Genomic DNA, 15,966 nt, shown 5'->3' with positions numbered 1-15,966 from the left:
GGAAAACAACTCTTAAGGGAAGCAACTGAGAGCTGGGTAAGAAGAAGGCAATCATGTGCTGAAATCTTGCAGAGAACAAAAGTTAGTGAAATGATCTTAGACCCCTAAACTCGGAGCTCTTATAGGAACAGCAGATACTTATGGAAAGCTGAGAAAGCAGTGTTCAAAGTCTCCAGACCACCCCTAGAGGGATGCGTGTGGGTGGCTAGGGGAACGTTTCGAGGAAAGTTCATTGGTCAACTTGTTCCACGTGGGAACCCATTTCAGGCAAGAGCGACAGCACCGTGGACAGCGCCAACCCTCCGGCATCCGGGCAGGGTGAGGCGGCAGCTCCGCGGACAGCACCGCGGACAGCACCGCACGAGGGGGCGCGCGCTGAGAACCGCCCGGCGAGTGGAGCGCAGGAGCTCAGCAGCACCGCGGACAGCCCCAAAGCCGCAGGCGCTCCGAGCCAGGAGGAGGGGAGAGGAGGCCTTATCAGCTGATGGCTTACGTAGGGCTAGATCTCAACTTGGATAAGGCGGGCGCGACAGCATTCGCTCTGCGGAGATGCAGCCTCAGACAGGGTGGCGGGTACAACCGGGACAGAAGGCAGGTCCCAGAAAGCAGGTCTCCCCCCAGACTGGCTTCCCTAGCCTGGAGTTAAAGCTGCAGCCGGCTGCCTAGAGAGAAGGGTGGGCAGGGAGGCAAAGCGGTGAGAACGACTGCTCTGACGCACCAGCTCCTCTCCCGCATCCACATGCTGCGGGCCGCCCTGCTTCTCCCCCATAGGGGAGATGCTCGGTTCTGGGCCGCCAGATAGCCTTTTCCGCCGAGGCAAGGAGCCCGGGGCTCCTGACAGCCTGGGAGGGCCCTGGCTGGAGACGCAGCCCCTCGCCTCTGCTTCCGTAGCCTCTCAGGGCTTCAGACCTGCCGCACTTGCAGCCACGCCGTCTCCCACGGATGCTCACTAACAGGAGATTGGGGCCAAATTCACAGGCACTTTCCAGAAACCCCACCACTGGCCAGAGGTTGCAAACATCCAGGTTGGCTCTGGGCGCAGTGGCCACCTTAAGTCCTCCTGAACACCCTTTCTGCAAGCACCCCAGGCCGGTCTCCTGACCCAGAGATGGATTTACCTGTGAACCTAACCTCCTTTTCCCTCTCCACCCCCTCCCCTTTGGAGACCAACCGCAGCCTCGGCAAAGATGACCTGCGCCCCAGCCCGCCCCTGAATTCAGTCTTCGGAGTGCTTATTCTCACCTTGCTGGGCTTTCTGGTGGCAGCAACGTTCGCCTGGAACCTGCTGGTGCTGGCTACCATCCTCCGTGTGCGCACCTTCCACCGTGTGCCCCACAACCTGGTGGCGTCCATGGCCATCTCGGACGTCCTGGTAGCCGCGCTGGTCATGCCGCTGAGCCTGGTACACGAGCTGTCCGGGCGCCGCTGGCAGCTGGGCCGGCGGCTGTGCCAACTGTGGATCGCGTGCGACGTGCTCTGCTGCACGGCCAGCATCTGGAATGTGACGGCCATCGCCCTGGACCGCTACTGGTCCATCACGCGCCACCTGGAATACACGCTCCGTACCCGCAAGTGCGTCTCCAACGTCATGATTGCGCTTACCTGGGCGCTGTCCGCTGTCATCTCTCTGGCCCCGCTGCTTTTTGGCTGGGGAGAGACTTACTCTGAGGGCAGCGAGGAGTGCCAGGTCAGCCGTGAGCCTTCCTACGCCGTGTTCTCCACCGTGGGCGCCTTCTACCTGCCGCTCTGCGTGGTGCTCTTCGTGTACTGGAAGATCTACAAGGCTGCCAAGTTCCGCGTGGGCTCCAGGAAAACCAATAGTGTCTCACCCGTATCCGAAGCTGTGGAGGTGGGTATTGCAGCAATCCTTACAAATACTCGACTTGCATTTGTACAGGCTATATTTCCAGGCCACCTGCCCCACCCCTCACACTTGTAGAAAGTGGAACTTTTTGGGTTTGGGAGTAGGGGGAGTGGAAGAAGGCATCAGAGATGTACTTTGTTCTGACGTGTTCCCTCTCACAGAGCTAATCACGCTATTTTCCTTCTCTCATGGGTTATTTGTTAAATATGCGGAACATGAGGATTTCCAATGGTATCATTCTACAGGGTCCCCTTAGGCCCCCAAATTCTATGGATCTATAACACCCTTTAGAACATCTGGATAAGCTAGTATCTGGTGTATGCCGATTCAGTACACTGGAAAAATTAACAGCTTCTTGCTCTTAGAATGAGGGTGTTAGGGGATCCAAGGGTGGGAGCAAGATTTGATAAGAAGACTGCCATGTGTCAGGTAATGCGGGTTAGAGTTTCATCCTAGTCTATTATTTTGCTTTGCAAATTGCTGCAACTGATTTATTCAAAATATGGTATCACCAAGGTTACTGTCCTTCTGTGACATCCTCCCATCCTGACGTAAGATTGAAGATGTTGTCTGCATTAATCCCAGAGCCTGCATTTGTTATCTGCTTCCACGGTCTTGGGGTGTTACTTTCTGGGTCTATCCCCCATGGCCATATTAGGTTGTAGGTGTGACTGAGGACCACTTGTCTGCCTTCCTGAAAGTGAGCAAAGCTGCAGAAGGAAATTAAAAATTCAGGAAAGACAATTCCCCAGTTCTCTACAAGAGGCATTTATTGCATGACAATCACTCAACAGCAAGGGAGTGTTTCTTCTTCCCCCACCCCTACTTTTTGTTAACTCTTAATAATCTGACCCTATGACTCACAGTTCTGAAGACCACTCCACCCTTATTACCAAGGATGATTCCTTGAATCTAATTTACACATTTGGGTTAGACCAGAAGTCTACACAGTCCCCATTTTCTGTCGTTGACTCTGGAACAAAAATTCAATCTAATTAAGCATATGGAGTGCATACTATAGGCTTGGTGCAGGTAAGAGGATAATAGAGATGTTGTCTTTGCCCATGAGGACTTTGGTCTAGGGAGGGAGAAGGGCACCCACCCTGGGCTCTGCAAATGCTCTCTCGAGTCAGTAGCTAATTCTAACCATCCCCAGTCAATCAAGCTTAGAGGGACCAGAGGTGTAGCTATGGAAAAAGGGGAGACAGCATCATCCTAGAGGAAAGAAGAAAACAAGGGGTCAGAGGCTACCTGTCCTTTTATCTGTATCAGCACTTCTCAGCGATGGGTGATATTGCCCCTGAGGAAACATTTTGGGCTGTCTGGAGATGGTTGGGATGATCAAGACTTGAGGATGGGGTGCTAATGGCATGTAATATAGAGAGGTCAGGAATGCTGCTAAATATTGTACAATGCGCGGGGCAGCCCCTCAACAGATAATTATTCAGACCAAAATGTCAATCGTACTGAATTTGGGAAACTCTGATCTATTCGATGTCTAAGCAGAACAAAGAGTGCTGTTGGGTAAGAACACTGAAGCTTCCATGTTCCATGCATATGAGCGTCCACTCAAATTCCAAGCCAGGAATAAGAAGACTGGTCACCCCCAAGGGCCCTCCTGTATAAATTCTCCTCTCCTCTGATGTTTATCCAGGCAAATATGATTTACAGTCAACCCCAAACACAGCTTTAGAAAGAGAAAGTTAATTACAATTCTATTCCAAGGCTTGTTGTAAAAGGATGAGGGGCACCCTCATTTCTCTGCTTCAGTGATAGCAGAAGCAAAGCATTGTAACATCTTTGTGTTTTTTATATAGACACACACACACGCATGTGCACACACACATATCTATCTATCTATATCTATATATCTATCTATATCTATATCTATATCTATCTATCTATCTATCTATCTATCTATCTATCTATCTATCCTCTCTTCTCTTCTCTCTCCCTCAACCCCCCTGCCAGATTAGTTTTGAAAATGGGTCCCTTGGCTTGGCAAGGCCTCTAAATAATCCAGTTCTCTAAATACACTGTGGGGCTGCCTCTGTCCTTATGTTATGTTGATGGGTTAATTACAAACCAGGCCACCTGATTGCTCTGTGTAGTGGGAGTGGGCGTCAGAGTTTCTAAATGCAGTTCTACCACCAGCTAGCTGTTACCTAGGGAAAGCACAACACTTGTCTCTCATTTCTTTCTCTGCTGAGTTTTATTTAAATACACACCATGAAACCCTAACCCAGGTCAGACACTGAGCTGGGATCTGGCAACCACAAGACGGATAAGCCTTGTCCTTGTCAAAGGATGAGGAAGCCACTGCTGGAGATCTGAATTAAAATGACAAAGAAAATGCCTTGCTTCCTAGAGTGAGCTGGGGCTGTGCTGTCCAGGCATGATCTCCCTGAGCAGAGCAGAATGTGGGAAAACCTGAAACAGCACTTTTGGGAGCTATGGTCCTTCGGGATTGGTGGATTGTTGAGCTGTGGGTAGATGACATCCTCTGTGTGAGATGCTGTTGTTGATTGGTTGTTCTTCCAATGGGTATTTACCAGAGTGAGTCCATCTTTGGTGGCCTGACTTGCAGAACTGTGGGGCTAACACCAATAATCTACACAGGTGCTATAGATACCCAGGAGGTAGAGACAGTGTGAACTACTTTACCTTCTTTTATTCTAACCCTAATTGCCATCCCATCCTTATTCATTCTCTTTATAATAGACAAAATAAATAATGCACTGACTCTCAAAATTACAGGCCCCCAATGGTACCGAAGCAATGCAGATACAGACTGTGCAGACTTAACTTTTGACTCCTGTATGATCTCTGCAGCAGACCTACACCCAGGAGAGCAACCTATGCAAAAAGACTCTGCATACAGACAGGCAGCAACAAAAGCAAAGCAAGCAGCAGTAGGATAGATAGATGATCAGCATGATGCCATTTGCTAAACAGTACACCTGTGTGACAAGACGTTTGAAGCCTTGTACACAGATCTAAGACAATTACCTAACGGTAGATAGCTCTTAATCAAAGATGTAGTGATAACACAAACACCTTAGCCCTACAACCTTATACAAGGACATACTTGGTGACAAATCTTAAGATAACAACATTTCAAAAATATCTTGATTGAGATGGGTTGCTCTTGATCAATAGAATAAGTTTAAAACTCGTTCTGGGCTAAAGAGCACTCAGTCTTTTCCTACGTGTATGGGAACATTTCCTTCTCCGTCTGCCTTTCTTGGTCCTCATTCAGCCAGAGCTGCAGGAGAGACGGCCATGACGGTCCAGATTTTCACCACTGTGGCTGGTCCTCCTTGATGATGAATTTTCATCTGTGGAGACGTGATGTTCACACTGCATGTTGATCAACATGAGTTTATACTGTTTTTGTTTTGTTTTGTTTTGTTTGAGACGGAGTTTCGCTCTTGTTCCCCAGGCTGGAGTGCAATGGCGCAATCTCAGCTCACAGCAACCTCTGCCTCCTGGGTTCAGGCAATTCTCCTGTCTCAGCCTCCTGAGTAGCTGGGATTACAGGCATGTGCCACCACACCCAGCTAACTTTTTTGTATTTTTAGTTGAGACAGGGTTTCGCCATGTTGAATCACGTGTCAGGACAGTTGTGCAGAAGCATATAAAGATCTGCATTTGGTACGAGAGCATCCAAGTTCTCTCTGGAGCCAGGATACTTTAACTATAGAAATTCAGTCATGTGATTCCCCTTCCTTGTCTCAGGGTTTCAGAGCTGCTGGGTGACCCATGTTACAACAGGAGAAGAAGAAAGTAGCCAGGAACCATCAATCAATGAGCAGAAAAATATTGGATAGTTTACGTTAGCAATTGGGGCTTATTACATGTGGTACATCAGATTTAAAAGGCTAATATGAAATGTTCTGACGATGTGTTGACTAATTGAATTGATGCCTGTAATTTCTCTGAGACAAGGCGGCAAAGCCTCCAGGTTACTGAATTAAGCAGTGACACTGCCTTAAAATAGGCAATGTTCTCTGACAGGTGTCATGCCATCACCTTAATCCACCCCGAGCATGGCCCCGTATTTTCATATTTGCATGAAAAGGAACATTCAGGGTAACCTAGGAAGAACCGCTCTTAACTCTTAAGCATTCTACTTCACTTAAATTTTCTGGTTGTGGAGTCTCTTGTCCATAGAGATTCTAGAACCACGAGTATTTCTTTAGTAATTTTAAAAATTGCATGTAGTGTAGGCATTCCCACACCTAATCAGCCATAATCTCATCATGAACAAGGCTGCAGCACTTTTTATTCGGAAGCAGACCCCACCTATTGTAGGAATGTCATACACTGAAGCAGCATTCTTTCGCTAGTGTTCTGGAAATATCAGTTATAAGTTACATGCAGGATTGCTAAAGATTGTTGCTACTTGAATTGTTCCATTAAATAAGGTTGACTTTCTCTCAAGCCTTTGAAAAATTTACTTTATAGCCAGAAATTTGTCATGTGTTATCTTGTTTCACTATCTGGTATAACGAATAGCTTTTTCTTTCAGCTCCCTGTGTCACCCAGGCTGGAGTGCAGTGGCATGATCTTGCTCATTGCAACCTCTGCCTCCTGGGTTCAAGTAATTCTCCTGCCTCAGCCTCCCGAGTAGCTTGGATTACAAGTGTGCACCACAATGCCTGGCTAATTTTTGCATTTTTAGTATAGATAGGGGTTTCATCATGTTGGCCAGGCTGGTCTCAAACTTCTGACCTCAGGTGTTCCACCCACCTCATCCTCCCAAAGTGCTGGGATTCTAGGTGTGAGCCACTGCACCCAGCCGTCAATAGCTTTATTAAAGAAATTTTTTGTTTTAATTTTTAAAAACTTACTACAAGTTGATTTGCTTTTTCGCTTTTCAGACAACTTAAAAATGTATGTGGCATAACTGTTGTTCTATAGTGGTGAGGTGACCGGTAGTTATAGTGACAGCCACATCAACAAAAACGTTTATATAGTTATATATCTTGTTACGGAAAATTTTCCTTGGAAGTTTAAAAAGACAAAGAATTGCTGCATGATAATACATTCCTCGGACTGGCTTTATTAGATAGATTGTATATAGTTGTCATTTTGTCTTTTAGCCTTGAAAGATGTTCATTCTTTCAAGTCTCCTTCTGCTAGCAATATATTAATATATATACAAATTCTTATCTTGGCTCTCAAATCCTTGAGAACAGAGGCCCTTTTGGGTGTTTTATCTAGAAAGCCGTATCTTGTATTGATTTCTAGCATTTACTTTATAAGGCTATCTGGAAATGTCTAATCCCATGTTGGATATTTTGCAAATCGGCAATTTCACATTTCAGTTTATTTTTTCTTATTAAATTCTCAAATTCAGGTTTAAGCCATTTATAGAAAGACAGGGCAAGCTTATACTTCAGCTGTTGGGTGTACACAAGTTTGCTGCTTAAAGGTTTTCTGAAGTCTATTTTCTATCTTTATTCAGCCTCCCAAGTAGATGGGACTTCAAGAATGTGCCATCACACCTGGGTAATTTTTGTATTTTTTATAGCAATGGGGTCTCACCATGTCGCCCAGGATGGTCTCAAACTCCTAAGCTCAAGTGATCCTCCTGCCTCCGCCCCCCCAAAGTGCTGGGGTTACAAGCATCAGCCACTGTGCCCAGCTTTATTTAGTTTACTTTGAATCTTTATTCAATCTCTCCTTAAAAGAAAGCCTTCTGGGCCAGGCATGGTGGCTCAAGCCTGTAATCCCAGCACTTTGGGAGGCGGAGGCGGGTGGATCACAAGGTCAAGAGATCAACACCATTGTGGTGAACATGGTGAAACCCCGTCTCTACTAAAAATACAAAAAAATTAGCTGGGCATGGTGGTGCGTGCCTGTAATCCCAGCTACTCAGGAGGCTGAGGCAGGAGAATTGCTTGAACCCAGGAGGCGGAGGTTGCAGTGAGCCGAGATCGCGCCATTGCACTCCAGCCTGGGTAACAAGAGCGAAACTCCGTCTCAAAAAAAAAGAAAGAAAGAAAGAAAGAAAGCCTTCTAAAATTACTTTACATAATATATTTTCTACTTTTATATTTAAATTTTTCACAACTGGGTTATATAACTTTTCTATTTTCTATGCTTCTGCTTTTAACTGTATTTTTTATCTGAGAGGATTTTAGTTAATTTAACTAATGAGTCCACACAACATGTATAGTTCAAGAAAATAAAAATTTTGTTTGATATTCTAACAAAATTATAAATTTTATAACAAAAATTTAGAAATTTTTCCTTCTTCTTCTTTACTATTTTCTTTCTTTTGCTTCTTTTCTTTTCTTTCTCTTTTTGAGACTGGGTCTTGCTCTTTTGCCCAGGCTAGAGTACAGTGGCACAGTCGTAGCTCACTGCAGCCTTGAACATGAGCCCTGGGCTCATGCAGACCGCCCACCTCAGCCTCCTGAGTAACTGGGACTACAGGAATATGCTACCATACCTGGCTAATTTTTAAAGTTTTTGTGGCAGTGGGTATCTCTGTGTTGCACAGGATGGTTTCAAACTGTGGACTTCAAGTGATTTTCCTACCTTGGCTTCTCAAAGTGCTGGGATTACAGGCATGAGCCCCCAGGCCTGGCCTAGAATATTTCTTAATTATAGCTCTTAACTTAGGTCTAGACAAGGGTTTTAATTTAAATTCTATAAATCTGATTTTTCTTCTGGTAATTTATAATGTGATTGTGTTTTTCCTGAGAAAACCCTGATTCATTTAGGAAGTCAGATAAAGCTGAATAGAAAAATACAAGATAGAGACATGCAAAGATGGTAGGTTTCGGAAGGCTGCAAAATCTTTGGTACTATATCAGAGTTAGAATTTTGTTTTAAGGCCTCAAAAGACCAACTAAGGCTGAATTTTAGCCATTTGATGTTTGTCTCCTACTTTTTCTAGAGCTTCTCTTAAATAACTTATTAATTTTTGATTCATCAATTGTTTCTCATTAAGTAAAAAAAAAGTTTGGCATTTGTGAAGAAAAGTGCAAGAGCTAGGATTATAATGCAATTTTAAAGAGGAAATAGTTCTTAAAAAAGAGGATTGGGGGCCGGGCGCGGTGGCTCAAGCCTGTAATCCCAGCACTTTGGGAGGCCGAGGCGGGTGGATCACGAGGTCAAGAGATTGAGACCATCCTGGTCAACATGGTGAAACCCCGTCTCTACTCAAAATACAAAAAATTAGCTGGGCACGGTGGCGCGCGCCTGTAATCACAGCTACTCGGGAGGCTGAGGCAGGAGAATTGCCTGAACCCAGGAGGCGGAGGTTGAGGTGAGCCGAGATCGCGCCATTGCACTCCAGCCTGGGTAACGAGTGAAACTCCGTCTCAAAAAAAAAAAAAAAAAAAAAAAAAAAAAGAGGATTGGGATTTTGACATAGGCGGGCCATGGCACAGGAGAACACGAGAAGGTGACTGTGATTGGTCAACAGTTCGTGCTTGTGAATAGTCTCAGGATCCAGGACTAAACAGATGGCAGAAGGGGACACACAATTGTCCACACAACTGTCATTAAGCTGGAAAACGATGGAGCCAAGTGATATATTTCCATCACTCGACAAGTCAGGAGTGCCCTCATAAAAGTTTTGTAGGGGACCACAAGCAAAGTTTGATCAATTGCTTTTTCATAAATTGGACACTGGCCTAATAATGGTCTTCAAATCATGAGCGCTCAGGTCCTGCTTGGATTACCTTGGAAATATAACAAGCCAATGCCTTACAGAATAGTTCCTTCTGTATTCAACAGAAGAAGGCATTGCAGGACAAAGCAAAACCCCATGCAGCAAGGCTTTGTACATGTAGACAACACAAAAGCAAAGCAAGCGGCTGTAGGATGAGTACAACAATGGCGTGACAATGTTTGCCAAATGATACAGCTTCATGGCAAGAGGTTGAAAGCTTTATACATCGATCTAAGACAATTACCTAATGGTAGATCTCTCAGTCAAAGATCTAGTTACATCATGCAAACACCTCAGCCTTGCAACCTTATCCAAGGACCCAGCTGTCACGAATCTTAGGATAACAAAATCCATTGGGCATTCAGAGCCCAGTGAAATGAGGCAGAACTCAAATCCTTGTTGAGATTGAGGCACTTGGCTGCAGATGCAAAGGGCAACTGAGTTTGGGGCCCAGTGAATGCGCTTGTGGTCCAAGGACCCCAGGGAGTCTTCGAAATGACCTCCAGAACTGTCCATGGGTGATGCCACTACTGTTCAGAATCTGAAATATACAAAGCTGAATCTTTGACTCAGAATAGTGAGAGGAAGCAATGCTTGACAACAATCTCCCAGAGCAGAGCGGGGTGCCAGTCATCCATGAGTTGGGGTGGTCTCGGTTCAGACACTGGAGGACACTTGAGGAGCAGCAGACTGACATCAGCTGCAGAATGGGGTTTACTCAGAATGCGGTTTACCATTGGATGATTGATGCTCAGAGCTGTGTTTATTAGGTTGAGTCTGACCCTAAATGGCTGACTTTCAGAAGCGAGGGCTGACACAGATTAATTGGTTTACAAGTGTGTATTCACAAAATGGCACTGTCCTTGATCAATTGAAGAGGTTGAAGCAAGAAAAAAAGCCCGTTTGTTATTACAGTTGTAGAACAATTAGTTTTGTCCTAAGTTTGTGGGGCCATTTTTATTCACACCCTCATGGAGCCTTCCTTAATGTGTAAGACCGTTTTTAATTAAACATTTTTATTCTGTGGTCTAACTTGCAAATCGCCTGAAACCACACTTCCAAGGTAGGAGTCTTTGTCCCTTATTTCCAATACCCATTATTGGCGGTAATCCATTGATTATTAGAGAGGCAAAGCAGAGTGGTTGGATGAAATAAAAGAACATATCATATTTATGATTAACCGGTAAATAATTATTTAGCACACAATCCTTTTGGAAGAATGAAAGCTCTAACACATATGCACCTGTCTCCGAACTTGTTTGCTGAGGGAGATGAGGCTAAGTGTTCATTTAGAAAAAAATTTATAAATGAATCTTAAGTTGTGAGGTATGTGCTTTACATGCATTTCAGAGATTATTAGGAAAAATTAATTTGGCTTAACTGTTCACTTTTTAACCCTACTTCCTCTCTTTCTGTGAGTTTACTAATGACCAGGTTTGGTACAGTAATTAACAGAGCATTATTTTCAGACTCAATTAATTGCTTTATTGCAACCATTGATTAGAAGACAGCAAAGAGCTAAGGAGTCAATAAACCAGAGCGCCATAGAGTAAGCAAACAAATTCACCATTTGAGGGCATCAGAAACCTGAAACTCCACAAGCAACAAAGATCCTCCTAGCAGCTGGAGCCTTTATTGTCCCAGAGGTACCATTTTAAATCAATGTCATGCTTTCTTCTATCAAGCCAGTTGATGCTGAATGCAGCACCAAAGATGGCCCAGTAAAATAATCAACATTTCACAAGGTGATAGAAAAATATTCTTTTCTGAACAACTTGGAGTTCTATGACTAAACTGAGAAAAATGTCTAAATCAAGCACTAAGTGTCACTGACATCACCAGTGTGACCAGCATCCATGGTATCTCCAGTGTGACCAGCATCCACAGTGTGAACAGCATCTGCAGTGTGAACAGCATCCATGGTGTCTCCAGTGTGACCAGCATCCACAGTGTGAACAGCATCCATGGTATCTCCAGTGTGACCAGCATCCACAGTGTGAACAGCATCTGCAGTGTGAACAGCATCCATGGTGTCTCCAGTGTGACCAGCATCCACAGTGTGAACAGCATCCACAGTGCAAACAGCATCCACAGTGTGAACAGCATCCGCAGTGTGAACAGCATCCATGGTGTCTCCAGTGTGACCAGCATCCACAGTGTGAACAGCATCCACAGTGCAAACAGCATCCACAGTGTGACCAGCATCCACAGTGTGAACAGCATCCATGGTGTCTCCAGTGTGACCAGCATCCACAGTGAACAGCATCCATGGTGTCTCCAGTGTGAACAGCATCCACAGTGTGACCAGCATCCATGGTATCTCCAGTGTGACCAGCATCCACAGTGTGACCAGCATCCACAGTGTGACCAGCTTCCATGGTATCTCCAGCGTGACCAGCATCCATGGTGTCTCCAGTGTGACCAGCATCCACAGTGTGACCAGCATCCATGGTATATCCAGTATGACCAGCATCGACAGTGTAATGAGCATCCATGGTATCACCAGTGTGAACAGCATCTCCTGTGTAACCAGCATTCCCAGTGTGAACAGCATCTCTAGTATGACCAGAATCCATGGTGTTTCCAGTATAGGCAGCATCTTCAGTGCAACCAGCATTCTTTATGTGATCACAATGTGACCAGTGTCCCCATTGTCACTCATAAAAATGTGCCAAGAAGGAGAATTTCCAGAGGGTTGAAGAGTCCAGCTAGATTCCTGTTTTATTGCCATTTGGAGACAATAGGGAAAACAGCTTCCATGATGTTACCGTGGGGTTGAATTCTCTTAAGAAAATGGGTAGCTTTCCCTCTTTCTTTTATGCTGAAAAATTAAGCTAATTATGGTTTGGATTTCTATAAATGAATCCCCTCAAATGCATTTCCAGATATGTATTGATAAATCAGTAACCAAAGGTAACTCTGGTTACAGAGTTACATCAAGAGGTACAGAGAGATTTTCAGTGCTTATTTTATATGTGTTTTTAAAGGTTGCCTTATTATGGACTATTTGTTTTATTATCTGTCTTCTTTTAAATTTAATTTAGTGTATAGTACTTGATGTTATACTGTTTTGCAAATAAATGTCAACAAGCCTATTCTACAAATTTGGTGATTTATTCATCAAGTAACATTGCCTTAACCACGGTGTTCCTGTTTCCACCTGTTATTTCATATGATTGTAAGTCAGTTCCTCTTGAGTCCACTTTATAAATGCGGCCAAGAATGAGTTAAGTGAGTTCGATTGACCTGAAAGTTCTTTGCCTAAAAGAGAGTATGCTCTTTGAGAACAGGCTGTGTGAATCATTTGAAGGTACTGGAGTCACAGTATGGTGGAGAGGGAAGAGTACAATTTAATGTCAATGCACTCTCACCTGCCAGAGAATGACTGGCTCCAAAATGGTCCCACATTTTGATTGGATGGAGGAATTTCCTGATGCAGTGAATTTACAGTTGCTTCATGTTTAGGCTGCCTCATCAGTACACACTCAGCATATCAGTTCTCCCAACAGCTAAAAATAGGACCGGAATGGAGGAAGAGCTTCCCTTCCCAGGAATTCCACTCCTTGAGAGAAAGAAGTGAACTGGAGGGCCTGATTCTGTGGGAACCTACCCTGTGGAGGCCTTGGGGGCACCCAAGGGGAGACTCTAAAAGACTGGGGTATCTGTTTTACATAAATATAGGGACATAGAGGAAGACACAGAATAGACCCAGAGAGAAGTGTCCTGGCCACTGGACTGCCTCAAACAGAACACGCTACAGAGCACAGCAGTAGGATCTTTATGACAGAGGAAAAGTTCTAGAAAGTTTAAACATTATAGAGGGGACTTACACGAGCCCAGAAGGTTATAAAGATGGTAGGAAATGTGATCCTAAGGGTACAATCTAGCACACTTTTGATGGCGTGTGTACCTCTACCACTAAGTCACCTGCTCGTTTATGCCACCGCCTCTGTTGAAAAGACAACTCTGCCACTAAGTCATGCATGCCATGTCACCTGCTCGTTTATGCCACTGCCTCTGTTGAACAGACAACAATAGGGAGTCCATTTTCATGACGTCAATTCTATCACATCTGGTTCTTTCATTTCTAAGACATAAGCAAACACCCCAGCTCCAGTGCCTGGTTCCCATGTCTGACGGTGTGTGCCACAGGCCTTCAGGCTCCCACACCTATCGGTTGGGACCTTCCCTGGAACTGGATGTGCGGAGTCCAGGCCTGTCAGTGTCTGGGTTCAGTCTGGCAGGTAGACAGACTTGGCTCCTCCTAAAACTCCTGCTTGTCTTTTACAGGTGAAGGACCCCACCAAACAGCCCCAGATGGTGTTCACGGTCCGCCATGCCACCGTCACCTTCCAGACAGAAGGGGACACGTGGCGCGAGCAGAAGGAGCAGCGGGCTGCCCTCATGGTGGGCATCCTCATTGGTGTGTTCGCACTCTGCTGGATCCCCTTCTTTCTCACGGAGCTCATCAGTCCCCTCTGCTCCTGTGACATCCCCGCCATCTGGAAAAGCATCTTCCTGTGGCTTGGCTATTCCAACTCCTTCTTTAATCCCCTGATCTATACGGCCTTCAACAAGAACTACAACAGCGCCTTCAAGAACTTCTTTTCTAGGCAACACTGAGCGAGAGGACTAGGATCAAAGGTACTTTCTTCCCATACTTCATTGGAATTCCCAGTTCATCCATTTCCCATCCCCACCCAACAGCCACGTGGAGAGATGAATCCTCACCATTCTCCAGGGTCATCTCCAGAACTGCACTGGCCTTTTCCACCTCCTCACTGGGAATATGAATCCTCACAGCAGTTTTGATGATGTCATGTATCTCTCTTACCTACTATCCCTTCCTCTGCGCTGACAGCCACGGACTTTGCCCACAAAGTGTCCTTTCCTCCCCTATTCACTTGGCATGGTGATGGACATTGTCCTACAGAAGGCAAACAGGGCAGATGAGGAGAAGGAGGTAAAACAATATGGGCAGGTTGAGAATGGATAGAAAAGAATGAACAAGTCATGATGTAGACATCTGGGGGTAGGAGACCATAGTTCCATGCTTTCTGGCACAGTCCCCATTTCAAATATTCTCCTCTGTGGTCCTAGTACACATACCCTAATACCAATGGGGTATGCCCCAAGAGTTGACCACAAAGCACTGTCTCCAAATATATTAAAGTGCATAGTCCTATCCATGAGGGCAGGGAATATTAGCTTTAAGGTTTTGTTTGTGGCAACCACGCGCGCACACACACACACACACAGAGGAGAGAGAGAGAGAGAGAGAGAGAGAGAGAGAGAGAGAGAGAAAACTATGAAAGAGGCAAACATTCTAGCTGGCTAGTTTACTCCAAAATGCAATCCCTTCACATGAAACAGGCACTGAGGGTCAACTCCTTCCTTCCATTTTGAAGCAACAATTTATAAACAGTAGAAAGGTCTCCTGGTTTCACACAGTCTGTCAGACTTCCTTCTTTGCTACTGGTTTCATGTGTGTGGAATATATTTAAGTGTTTCTAGGCAAAGACCTTTGTCCTCACATCATGAGATTATAGCTCAGCTGCAATAAGGTTGAGCGTTTCATGATCAATGACTATGAAGGCCCCAAACACAGGCACTTCGGGGGCCTCCTTGATGAATTTGCTAACTGCTATTTTTTGTTGGTATGTGAATGCCTGCTAGGAGGCCAACATGAGTAAATAATGGAAAAGGTAGAACGGTGATGAGCTGCAGCCTCGGTTGTCTACAAATGGACAGTATACTTGGCGAGCCAGTTGATGATGACGCAGCATTTGTATGATCATATAAAACCAGTGCCATTATACAAAAATTTTTTTAAAATCCTAGGCAATAAAACTGCCTGTGGTCTGCTATGTCCCTGACTCTTTAAATGCATGAATTAAAGAATTATACATTATCATAATCTCTGAGTTATTGTAATTCATGCAATGTATTGTATATAATAAATAATATCAATTGAGAGTTCAGACAGGAAATTTGCAATCATTTATATGTGATCTTGGCTTGAAGTTTAGTCTTGCCTTTATTGCAAATACTGGCTTTATCGAAAGAATGTGAGAAAACAAATGTTAGACACCTGTCAAGTCACAAGATGCTAAATGCAGATCTTTATGCATTCAAGCAGATTCCTCGAGAAATGTCGTGATAGGAATTGAAGAATTCATTTAGAAACATCCTCAGATTTGTCTTCTGTATATATCACTGGAAGTGCTAAGCCCACGAGTATTTTATTTTATTTTTATTTATTTATTTTTTGAGACGGAGTTTCACTCTTGTTACCCAGGCTGGAGTGCAATGGCGCAATCTCGGCTCACCGCAACCTCCACCTCCTGGGTTCAGGCAATTTTCCTGCCTCAGCCTCCTGACCCACGAGTATTTTAAAATACAGACTGTTCAC

At 44.8% G+C, this 15,966-nt stretch overlaps 1 protein-coding gene across 1 annotated transcript; it reads left to right on the top strand.

Annotated features, from left to right (window-relative positions):
• The first annotated feature begins 296 nt into the window (after positions 1-296).
• HTR5A (5-hydroxytryptamine receptor 5A) lies at positions 297-15,535 on the top strand. The gene is made up of 2 exons (XM_035254297.3): positions 297-1,849; positions 13,845-15,535. Exons 1-2 carry the CDS (start codon positions 1,109-1,111, stop codon positions 14,175-14,177), a joined length of 1,074 nt encoding a protein of 357 aa, XP_035110188.1. The 5' UTR covers positions 297-1,108; the 3' UTR covers positions 14,178-15,535.
• The last annotated feature ends 431 nt before the right edge of the window (positions 15,536-15,966 follow it).

This window comes from Callithrix jacchus, chromosome 11 (assembly GCF_049354715.1).
Source record: "Callithrix jacchus isolate 240 chromosome 11, calJac240_pri, whole genome shotgun sequence".
NCBI lineage: Eukaryota > Metazoa > Chordata > Mammalia > Primates > Cebidae > Callithrix > Callithrix jacchus.
This window is presented reverse-complemented; position numbering and strand designations above follow the sequence as displayed.

Coding starts and splice junctions, on each gene's coding strand:
- HTR5A (XM_035254297.3), top strand. CDS start 1,109: ATGGATTTACCTGTGAACCTAACCTCCTTTTCCCTCTCCACCCCCTCC. Junction 1,850..13,844: donor CCGTATCCGAAGCTGTGGAG/GTGGGTATTGCA, acceptor TGTCTTTTACAG/GTGAAGGACCCCACCAAACA.